Raw genomic sequence first — 12,275 nt, 5'->3', positions numbered from 1 at the left:
TAGCCAAAGGTATACTGCCCCTGAATATTGAGGTTCCATTTAGTTGTCATGGTTTACAGTGGCAGAAAGCCTATACTGCATTTTTTAATTTACTTGTTTATTTAGAGCATTTGTATCCTGCTCTGTAGAAAGGCTTACACACAATCAGTCCTTTTTTTCCTTAAAAAAACTGTTTAGGGGTACTCTCATTTCGACTCAAAAAAATCACCAAAAGTACAAAGATTCACAAAATAGTACCTCGGGTTAAGAACTTTGCTTCAGGATGAGAACAGAAATTGTGCTCCAGTGGCGCAGCAGCAGCAGGAGGAGGCCCCATTAGCTAAAGTGGTGCTTCAGGTTAAGAACAGTTTCAGGTTAAGAATGGACCTCCAGAATAAATTAAGTTCTTAACTTGAGGTACCACTGTATACAGAAATGTTGGTTTGTTGTTTTTATTCCTTTGGCAATTTGACTGCCAAATCCCCCCCCCCTTTGGCTTGCTTTATATTAAACCTACTTTTGTTTTGGGCTGTCTTTTTTAGCTTCATAGAGCAAGGCTTGCATTTTTATTTTTTTAAGGCTTCTTGCCTTCTATAGCTTTCTTGACACCTCTATTTAACCTTGCTGGCATCCACTTGGAAATGTTCAGCATATCAATTTCTATTTTATGATATGCATTTTTAGCCTTCTCTTCCTTCATGAATTTGTCCAATCCTCATTGAAAGCCAGCGAAACTGGTGGCCATCACTGCCTCCTGTGGGAGGGAGTTCCATAGTTTAACCATGGACTGAATGAATAAGTACTTCATTTTGCCTGTTCTGAATCTTCCAACACTGATCTTCATTGGATGTCCATAAGTTGAGGTGCTATGAGAGAAGGGGGAGAAGGGGGACTTTTCTCTATACAGTGGTACCTTGGGTTAAGTACTTAATTCATTCCGGTCTGTTCTTAACCTGAAACTGTTCTTAACCTGAAGCACCACTTGAGCTAATGGGGCCTCCTGCTGCCACTGCACCGCCGGAGCACAATTTCTGTTCTCATCCTGAAGCAAAGTTCTTAACCCGAGGTAATATTTCTGGGTTAGCGGAGTCTGTAACCTGAAGCGTATGTAACCTGAAGCATATGTAACCCGAGGTACCACTGTACACTCTCTCCTTGTCATGCACAATTTTATAAACTTATTTTCATGTGGTCTCTTGTTCACCAAACTACGTTACAACAGGGCAAGGGAAACGAGATTTATGTGATGTGTTTTAGATACTTAAGGGGTGGGAATCCCCCATCGATACATGAATGATGATGATATTTCACCATCTAATTTATTTTGGATTATGTCATATTGAGACATTACATAAAGGACACTGTGCCGCAAATAAGAACTCTGAATGTTCACCCCCCCCCCCAAAAAAAGGGTCAGTGTGTCAAAGATCTTAGTGCAGCAACCCAGCTCCTCGCCCAAGGTGGATATGCAGGGGGAAGGGTGGTTGAAGGGGGAGCACAAACACACGAAAGGCATCCTACTGAGAGATGGTTTTGAACCAGAGCTTGCATCATTAGTCTACCTCATTACCCTGTCTTTACTGCCAAAGGCAAAACAGGTGCAAGTTTGCCAAACGGGAAGAAATTGCAGCCTTGTTATGGGAATCCATACTTCAGGGAAATCTTTTTTTAAAAAATCCCTCCTTACATATTGAAAAACTGCCTAGTTATGCAGACAGGAAAAGCATAAGAATTCAGAATTCAATATGGTATGTTGTTAACCACTGACACTGTCTGGGGGTCAACCCCTTTTCAGCAGCATTCACTCTCCCCTCCCCAGCACTGACACATGGAATGTGTGGCCTAGCCTTGAAATCTGCCAGAAAAGCCTCTGGTCCACTGGGCCAGTCGTGTGCCATGATCCTCGTTATGACTTTGCAATAGATTCTGACTGCGCTGTGGTGATCAAAGTTGACTTGGCAGAGGCTATATACAGTATATGTTCACATGCCTGCGTTACTCACACATGAGGTGGGGTGGGTGGGGGGGTGAAAGGAGTCATTTTTACATCAAGAGAGGGATGTGAGTGAGGGGAATTAAGCAATCCACGTGCATTCCTAGGGATAGGGGAGAAATCTGATTCGGTTCATAATTTAAGGACAACCTACTTATTTTACACTTGCTGAAACAAGACAAAAAAACCCAAACACAACCATTCTTTGAAATTTGCACTTCCCTGAATTTTGCGATGCAGTTTTTCAGCAAAGTCATATGTGCAAAAATGCATTTAATGGGACAAAGCATGTGTAAAGTGCATATGTTAGTGAAAATAATATACTAGGAGAAACAGTGTTGCCAAAAAAAAAAAAAAGGCAAAATGGCAGACCAAAACTTGTTTTGTTTTATTTATTTGGAGCCAAAGCTGTTCTAAAAGCAGCTTACATACAATCAAAACATGATACTTAATACCCACAAGTTTACAATCTAAAATAAAACATGACACACAAGAGAAAAGTGACAGGGAAGTAAGAGTAACATCATAATCAAATCCAAGCACTGATTTCTAAACACTTGTTCCTACAATGCCCATCTGGCACAGCTGAGTGCCTAGAGCTCCCGGGTACAGATGGGCCTCCAGCAGTGGCAGACCCTGAGGTCTCAAATTTCAGCGGTGCCCGGTGTGACACCAAAATTTGGTGCCCCTTCCATCTCTTGCCTTCCATTCTACAACATAATTGTGGCACCCCCTTGGCTCCACGCCCAGTGCAACCAAACTGGCCGCACTCCCTTAAACCTACCTCCAACGAAGATGACAGAGCGAGCCTCCTGCTTTCTATCTCTCCCACTGAGGCAGCCTGATGGAAAGGCTGCCCCCAGGTGGCAGTTTAGGGGAGAGTAGGTCTGATGGAGCTGGCCTGTCAGAGAGGAGCTGATGGAGTGAGCCCTGCTTCCCGGCTCTGCCCCTAGGAGATGGTTTATTTGATACATTTATTTCATAAAACTCAATACACTACTTACTGCAAAAAATTCAAAGCTGCTTATAAAAAGACAAAGCAATAGAATCGAGGGGAAATTACAACACATTAAAACACACAATAAATACACACACACACACTAAACACACAATAAACACACACACAGTTAACAAACACACACAAGAAACACTCACAAGAAACACACACAAGAAACACACAATAAAAAGTTACAATACTAAAATGAATTCACACCAGCATTTCTAAGCATTTACATAGGCTTGTCTAAACAAGGATGTTTTTAAGGTAAAGGTAAAGGTACCCCTGCCCATACGGGCCAGTCGTGTCCGACTCTGGGGTTGTGCGCCCATCTCACTTAAGAGGCCGGGGGCCAGCGCTGTCCGAAGACACTTCCAGGTCACGTGGCCAGTGTGACGAAGCTGCTCTGGCGAGCCAGCACCAGCGCAGCACACGGAAACGCCGTTTACCTTCCCGCTATAAAGCGGTACCTATTTATCTAATTGCACTTGGGGGTGCTTTCGAACTGCTAGGTGGGCAGGAGCTAGGACCGAAAGACGGGAGCTCACCCCGCCGCGGGGATTTGAACCGCTGACCATGCGATCGGTAAGTCCTAGGCACTGAGGTTTTACCTACAGCGCCACCCGCGTCGCCCAAGGATGTTTTTAGCAGGTGTCAAAAAGAATACAACAACTGAGCCTGCTGGGTATCAAGTTCCAAAGGTGCTGAGTTACTAAATGATTGTTAAGGGCTTTGTATACTAATAGTAACACCTTGAACCAGCATGGCTATGAGTCCTAGTAGACCTGCTCCCTGCTTTGCAAGCCTTTTCCCACGCTGTCTGGGAGTATGCAGAACCTGAGGCTACTGAACAGACTCTTGCGCTCAGGTATTGTTTAGCAGGGGGTTGTTAATGCTGTTATTTATATTTTTTGTATTTTATTTTAGATGTTATTATTTATGTGGAAATTGTTTCAATTTGGTTGTGTATTTTTTATTGTTTATGACTAGTTTTGTTATACTTTTAATTATGCATTTTTTTCAAGTAGTAAGCTGCCTTGAGCATGGTTTTAAACTGTGGAAGGGCAGCATATAAACCTGTATGTCTGTATCTTGGCACTGTAGCAGATTGGCAACCAGTGCAGATCTCTGAGCACTGAGTGTTATATGCTAACAAGGCATATAGATGAGTTATTTTGTCATTTTTTTTACCTTTATAGATTTACCCTTGTTCTAAACAAATAATTGCTCACTGTCTACATTTTACTACACAAGGTATTGTTGCATGTATGCGTTCTCTTCACATTATATTTACCTTATATGGAAATAGATGTTGACTGGAATCTTGTTTTATTTAATTTTGTTAGCTCAGTGATTAAGCCCCCCTGGGGGAGGAAATGTGATACTGGAACTATGTCCGAATGTTTACCAACTGTTGATTTATGGGTGGATTCTTCTTCTATCAAGATTCAAATATATGTATGTTCATTAAGAAAAAAGATCACTCCTGTTATTTTCATGGCTGTTTAGATTTCTAACTTTATAATGGTTACACTGCATTTCGCTATTTTATCACCATCCTCCTTGTTGTGTTGACAGGGCCTCCTGTCAGCAATCATGTTGCAGCATTCTGCACTAAGTGCAGGTTCCGACTCAAGTGCGAGGGAATCCAGGTGGAAATTGCTGAAATGTCCGGGAACTAAAAAGAAGCTCAGCAACTTTTGTGTCTGGATTTTCACTTTTTGAAATATTGCAATCGTACCTTAGGGAACAGGCTGGTTACGGGGCCTCAATATGCAACAACCACCACAAGACAGATAATAAAAATAAAATAAAAGAAAGAAAGCAAATGACAAAATTCAACATCATCAGTTGAAACAACAGAGCGGAAATTTCATTTCCAATGTGCAGCACCCCCACCCCCCACTCAAGGCTCATCCACACTTCCACTTGTCCCATGTTTTCTTCTGTTTATCCCACCATTTCCCCCCAGGAAAACCACTAAATCGGAACAAACATCTTTTAGGTTTTCTGTGGTCTGGCATTTGTTCCAATTCAGTGTTAAACAGTGAGTTTTCCCAGTGGAAATAGCAGGGCAAAAGGAAAACCTCTTGGACCAGTGACTAGAAAGCACCGGGTAAGCAGAAGTGTGGACAAAGCCTTATACTGTATTGCAAATTATTAAAGCATCTAAGAGAAACAAACTAAGGCTTGGCACAGGCCCCCAGCTCCTCCTCTTTTGGTGGATCTTTCTTGTCAGTGGAGAAGGGGGGGAGGTATGGATCTGGCTTTTCTTCTCCTTCCTCTTCTTCTTCGTATTCGTATTCGTCTTTGTCGTCGTATTCATCTTCGTCTTCGTATTCGTATTCGTCTTCGTATTCGTCTTCGTGTTCGTATTCGTATTCGTCTTCGTATTCGTCTTCGTGTTCGTATTCGTCTTCGTATTCGTCTTCCTCTTCCTCTTCTTTCCCTTCAGAAACAAACAAACAAACAAAATTTCATTAAAAGTAAAAGTCTCTTTCAGAGGCTAAGAAACTCTGTCGCCTGTTTGGTTCTTTGAAAACTGGGCCAGATGGATTTCTCTGGAAATGCCGCTATGTGATCAAGCAGCATTTGCAGATCCAGCATGCTGGGTGTTGGCTTGGAATCAGGCCATTTCTATAATGACATCTTGATTGTGGGATTCTCTCCACCGGAAATGCAGAATGCCCCAAATTTGATATGATTCTAGCACCAGGTAAAACCTCTCTCTTCTCCCAGGCATTTGGTGAATGAAATGTAGGCTATTCAGAGTCTGCAGATTTGCTGAAATGCTACTGTTGTCTGTAATAGTTTTATAATTGATTGATAACATCATATCTACATTTATATAGGAGCTGCCCTATACATGTGACTGCAATTCGTTTTAAAGTGTTTTTAATATTGAAATTTTTAAGTTGTAGTAACACACCCTGGGACTTTATGGTGGGTGGAAAGGTAAGAAATTAAATTAATAGTATTAATTTGTTTATATTAATTAATATTACTATTAATATTATATACTAATATAATAATACTATATAACTAATATACTAATATTACTACTGGTGGTCTCTATCTGAGACCAGGCAGCCCTACTTACAAGAGCCATTTCCTTTCTGAATAAGCCCGGCATGTCAGATTAAAGAACAGTGATGCTTGATTCCATATGAAATATCTCTGTGCATTTCACACCACCAACCTCACAGCTAATTGCTAGGCTACTATTATTACAGTCTAATTACCCAGATTTGGGCACACACTGCGAGACTTCCCTTATTCCCTCCAAGCTTTGCCCGTTCAGCTTGCTGGCACCCCATTTTCCAACACCGGTTCATTCATCATCTTTTGGCACTTGTGAACCTCTCGCATGACTTCCCTTGGCAAGATAGCAGTTCTCTTTTTGCGGCCAATTTTGTTACAGTGCCAGCACCTCAATGGCACATTATCCCTCAACGCTTTGCCATTGCCAATTACCCGGGTTTTTCAACCAAGTTTAGGAACTCCTCTAACCAATCTAAAACATTAGCTGCACAGTCAGGCTGTCCCACATTCCCATTTGCAATAGAAAAGGATGTGTACTTACCCCTGAAGTATTCCTCCAAGAAAGCTTCTCCTCTACCTTTTCTGTTCTCGGCAAGAAATGCTTCTATCTCTTTGGTGAATTCTATGGCTTTCTGCAGTTTCTTTGGGCGCGGCACCTTGACATTCCCGCTGCCCTCCATATCACTCTGCCCTTCCTTTGGGAGTGCATCCTCTATTTCCTTTTTGCCCTCCTGATATGCTATTTCTGCAAGATTCTTCAAGTCCTCAGCAAAGTCTGGAGGGATCACTAGTTTCTTCTTCCTGTTACTCCTGAAATGGGCCCTGGCTAGCTCAGCACGGTGCTCTGGTCTAAATCGCCGACTTAAGGCTTTCACCAGATCAGGATAGCTCTGCCTTTTCTCTGATGGGAGATGCTGCAAGATTTCCTGAGCTGACCCACTAAGACTGGCTGCTAGGAATTTCCCCCTTTGTTTTTCATCCCAGCCATTTACTTGGGAGATTGTTTCAAACTCTGAAAGATAAGCTTCCAAGGGAGTCTTGCCATCATACAGAGAGAGCTTCTTGAATTCATCAGCTACACCTGCCTGCCCCTTAGGGGGGGTCTTCTTGCGCACACTTGCTGGTTGCTCGTTTCTCACCAAGTCACTTGCTCCACGGGTGGGTTGGCACTCTTCCTTCACAATTTGCAGTTTCATTTCCAGTGCCCGTAATCCTTTATAAATATCTTCATTTTCATATCTGTTGGCTACTTCCAAGTCAGCCAAAGCATTTTGGGTTTTGGATATTGCCTTAAACACCTTATAGTCCAGGTTGTTCAGTTTGTAATCTACTTCCTCAATTCTCTCCTTGGAGTCCTGTGCCTGGGCTTCTAGGTCACTTTTCACCTCTTGCAGCTGTTTATTCATGAAGTCTTTGATACCCTGATAAGAGGCATCCATTTTCTCTTCAAGACTGCTTTTAAGTTGCCTCAGCATTTGTTGCTGGTCTTCCATTTGCTGCTGCTGCTGCTGGAATAGCAACTTCATTTCATCCTGGAGTGTTGCTATTTCTCCCTCCATTTCGACTCAGGCGCAACTCACTCACAGTTGTTCCGGCAGGAAAAACACCAGTGCTGCACACCAGCCCAATCTCCCAGCAGTGAGAGAGTCCAGAGGTTCCAGGCACTTGTCCGGAGTTCAGTTTCCTTGGAATGATGGTCGGCAGAGAACGTGGTGTCTTTAGGCTATATGGTTTTATTTACACATATAAACAACATGAGCATAGGATAGAACGGCTCACAACATTAACAGCCCTAAAGATCCTGCTTCTCCTTTAGTTTTGGACTGAGCATAAAGCAAGTATGTCTCTGTCTTTGGTTTGCTTCCAGCTCAGCTCTCTCTATCTCTCTATCTGTCTCTCTCTCTCTCTCACACGCACTGGCGTTTGCTCTCCTACCCAGCAGCTAGAAAAGGGATGGAGGAAAGGCCCACCCAGTGGCCTTGAAGTTACCATTGCCTAATTGTAGCAACCTAGCTAATATTTTTGAGATGCTGCTGAGGACATTTAATCCACCAGCCAAGGTCGCTGTTTTGCAAAGAAGCTTATCTGATTGGTTCAGCAACCACCTCCCTTAATGACAACGTCAACATCTCTTAGAACCAGATATCCAACAGCTGGCAACACCGGAGGCATTGGGTAGCTTAGATGCTACATCACCTGAGTACCAAGGTTGAGCGTGGGAGGGTGGATAAACGGGACTTTCCAAAGGGCAGAAAAGCTAACCTTGTAAAAATAATAACTTTCCACTTTGCCTTATTGTTTCTTTTTGGACGGTGCTGGAAAAGAAGTGAACAATTGATCTTCTGGGGGCTCCTTTTAATTTTAGTGGAACTTATGGAAGAGAATTCTTCAGTGGATTGGATCTTCTGTTCCTTAATGCAGAATGGCTCAGTATTCAAATCTAGAGTCCCATGCTCTGCCAGCGAAAAAAAAGTTGGGTGATCAAAGGGCAGGGGGAGGTGGGAGATCTTGTTCATCATGGCAAGGAACAAAAAATTAAAGTTACAAAAACAAATAAACTTCAAAGCTGCAGGTGATGTCAAGTGCCTCTTTTCAATAAATGCACATTTATGGTCAAATATATTTGTAAAAGGGAAATAAAGGGAACACCCTAATAATGTAGACTATGAAAAGCTGTAAATGCCCTCATGTTATTAAAGAAACTACTTGACATCATGGGAGACTATTTTGAGTATTTTTCTCACCCTGAGGAGCTCAACAGATGTCTGGGTTAAAACAGGAGGCATGTTCCAATGTTGCCCTGCAAAAAAGATTCACTTTTAGAAAGGGAAAGAGTAGGAATGGCTTATTCTTATGGGATGCCCCCCCCCAATGTCTTTGTATGAATCACTGTTCTAGGTTTTTTTCTCAAAATTAAATGGAGACCTGATCAGAGCAGTGACTCAAACCAAGATACATCAGACACACTCCTCTGAGGGCAACTCATTCTGCCATATCACTGCCATAGGAGCCAACTCTTAGGGGCCAAGGGGTCTTCGGCCCTCCCAATAAAACATTTAAGCATGACGCACACCCCCATAAGGGGATTGCCATTTAAATGGTGTGCGTGCACAACATCATGTACTCAATTATATGAAGCGAACCTTACCTGGGCACCCCAAATATTTTATTCAAGTTGGCACCCGTGATCACTGCATTGGGATTGATCAAAGGAATACATTCCACTCCGTGAATATATTTGACATAATTTATCCTGCCCCACCAGGTTAGGCAGTGAGGAGAGAACTGTGAGTCATTCAGAGAGATAGCAGGCAGTAGTTGGTGGCTGACAGGAGTCATTATTCATAGAATCAAAGAACTGTTGAGTTGGAAGGGACCACAAGGGTCATCTAGTCTAACTCCTGCAATGCAGAAATCACAGCACTTCCAGGAGCAGCTGAGGGTGCCCTGCTGCCACACAGTTTGAGCATCTCACCATGAAAGGAAGTGACTCATGTTCTTTGAAAGAATTACGGATGAAGACAAGCATTCCCAACAGAGAGGAAGATGTTGTTGTATGGACAGTTGGTTTCCTTAGTCCCATCATCAGTTCTAGCCATGTAGTTAGCACAGGCATAGGCAAACTCAGCCCTCCATATGTTTTGGGACTACAACTCCCATGATCCCTAGCTAACAGGACCAGTGGTCAGGGATGATGGGAATTGTAGTCCCAAAACATCTGGAGGGCCAAGTTTGCCTATGCCTGGATTAACACCTTTGCCAGTTAAGAGTGCTGCCCCTTTTGTGTGATGAAGGAGATGGTGAATGCAGCTACACTTACTACACACCTGAAGCAACATGTGGTATGCCACATGGGGAAATGTCCACACAATGGCCAAAGGATTATGATTCCAATTCTCTCAAGAAAGAGGGAAAGAGAGAGATCAGATGACTCGGGTCACCACCTCTCTGATTGCAAAGGCTGTTCCCTTAACACAGCACTTAGCATCTTAAATCGTGGTTTCACTTTGTGATCTTAGTAGAGTTGTACTGGTTTGGGTTCCCCGGGGTTGAAGGTCCACTACTATTTCTGCAGCAAGGTCCATGATTCCAAAATCCTTGAACTGCCCAGTCATCAAGTAAGTTTTAGCCACTGATAAGTCTTCTCAGCCTTGGTGCTGATGGGGGCCAATCAGAGCAAAATGAAGTAAGGCGCCACCATGGAGGATTGGCTCCTAATGTCCCTTTAGAGAAGGCACATGGAAAGAGCGCTGGGAAGTCGTTGTTTTGTGTGCTCCAAAGCTAAGCATCTTGGGACACTGAAAACACAAGGTGCTTCTATTTCAGGAGTAGGCTGTGCAGGATACTGCAGCACTCCAAATTGTTTGCCCATGTACAGTCATACCTCGGGTTACAGATGCTTCACGTTGTGCGATTTTGGGTTGCACACCGTTCCAAACCCGGAAGTACCAGAGTTGGTTACTTCTGGGTTTCGGCGCTTGTGCATGTGCAGGAGCGCTAAATCAAGCTTTGTGCATGCGCAGAGGCGCCGAATCACGACCCGCACGTGCGCACACGTGGTGCTGTGGGTTGCGAACATGCTTCCCACACAGATCACGTTCTATTTGCACAGAGAATAGTAGCTCTAGCTGAAAAGCAACACATGGAGATCTGAACTACTCATTGCAATGCACCTATTATTATTATTATTATTATTATTTACAAGATTATTGAGTTAACTTAGAAGGTTGAATAGAGATCTCAGGTGACACAATGGGTCAGTGTGTCTGGCTGTCAACCAAAAGGTTGGTGGCTCAAGTCCACCCAGGGATGGCTGTGGACAGCATTCTTGCATTCAGTGGTGGTGACTCTCAGGGTCCCTTCAAGTTCTACAATTCTATTATTCTATGAATAATCTTAGAAGGCTTGAGGAGGCATGGCTGTGACAATCATGAAAGGACCCTGCACTTCTGAATTTGCCACTTACAGGTTGTAACCATGATTAAGGCCACAAATGCTAGCTAGTGCTAACCATCGGTATTGTTTGTTTCTGAACCAGACCATTGGTGGCATTGCTAGTGCAGTACAGTGGTACCTCGGGTTAAGAACTTAATTTTTTCTGGAGATCTGTTCTTAACCTGAAACTGTTCTTAACCTGAAGCACCACTTTAGCTAATGGGGCCTCCTGCTGCTGCTGTACCACCGCTGCACGATTTTTGTTCTCATCCTGAAGCAAAGTTCTTAACCCGAGGTACTATTTCTGGGTTAGTGGAGTCTGTAACCTGATGCGTATGTAACCTGAAGCGTATGTAACCCAAGGTACCACTGTACATCCTTCACTATAACCACACAAATGGGCAGTGTGTAGATTATACCAGCAGTGCCCATGGCAATAGTCATAGGATCACAGCAACTATCCAAACCAATGGATTCAAATTCCAAAAAAGGAGCTTCTGATTAAACATTAGGAAGAACTTTCTTACAGTAACAGCTGTTTGACAGTGGAATGGTCTCCCTCGGAAGGTGGTGGACTCTCCTTCATTGGACGTTTTTAAACAGAAATTGGATGCTCATCTGTCAGAGCTGTGATTCCTGCATTGCAGAGGGTTGGACTAGATGACCCTTGGTGTTCCTTTCAACTCTACAATTCTATGCTTCTGTGTGAAGCTGTCCTGATCCTGCAGTGTGTGTTTTTTCTCATTAAGAGAGATGCAAGTGGACTTTGCCAGTTTCCTCCCCTGCTCATAGTTCAGTTTGAAAATAAAGAACAATGATTTGTGACTTCGAATGATTTGCAAGGTGACCTTATGGAAAATCTTAGAGAAAGGCCTTCAGAATCTTTCTTTCTTTTTTCTTTCTGGCTGGAAAAGCCTATTCACAATCAACACATACTTACAGCATGCCAAAGGTCTTGGCGTTCACTTTGTGCATATCCAGATTGACACGACAGACTTTCTTCCAACTCGTAAGCAAACCAGGTCATCTATGGAGTTCAGTCATTTGCTTAGCAATATATATTATGCATAAGAAAGCTGCCAAAAAATTGTCTAAAAGTAGGAATGTACTTTTCAGCTTTTGGGGCAAGGGGCAGAGCAGGGGAATCCACGTGAGAGGGTGGATCAAATGCTGGTCAGCAGTTTTTGACCTTCAACCTTCACTTTGCTTTATCCTGAGCCAAAGGCAGTCAATACACGCAAACAGGATTGCATGATAGGCTGTCTGCCTGATGGCTGAAATTGTCTGAATCACAGCCTCCCATTGCTAAAAAAGCAAATGTTATTTTAA

The 12,275-nt window shown here is 43.1% G+C and overlaps 1 protein-coding gene and 1 long non-coding RNA gene across 2 annotated transcripts in view; one reads left to right on the top strand and one right to left on the bottom strand.

The window, feature by feature from the left end:
- LOC309362329 overlaps window positions 1-12,275 on the top strand; it is a 368,586-nt gene that overhangs the window by 354,615 nt on the left and 1,696 nt on the right. The gene's annotated exons all lie outside the window — the stretch shown is intronic.
- Window positions 3,609-12,275, bottom strand: part of LOC309362274 (uncharacterized protein) — a 45,382-nt gene continuing 36,715 nt past the window's right edge. Inside the window, exons 2-4 of the mRNA XM_081897902.1 lie at window positions 8,756-8,811; window positions 6,553-8,466; window positions 3,609-5,418 (exon numbers count right to left, since the gene is read on the bottom strand). Of these exons, the coding sequence (XP_081754028.1) occupies window positions 5,153-5,418; window positions 6,553-7,570 (1,284 nt within the window). The 5' untranslated portion in view covers window positions 7,571-8,466; window positions 8,756-8,811 and the 3' untranslated portion in view covers window positions 3,609-5,152. The remainder of the gene's footprint in view (window positions 5,419-6,552; window positions 8,467-8,755; window positions 8,812-12,275) is intronic.

Source organism: Podarcis melisellensis (assembly GCF_964234715.1).
Source record: "Podarcis melisellensis genome assembly, chromosome: Z".
Taxonomy (NCBI): domain Eukaryota; kingdom Metazoa; phylum Chordata; class Lepidosauria; order Squamata; family Lacertidae; genus Podarcis; species Podarcis melisellensis.
This window is presented reverse-complemented; position numbering and strand designations above follow the sequence as displayed.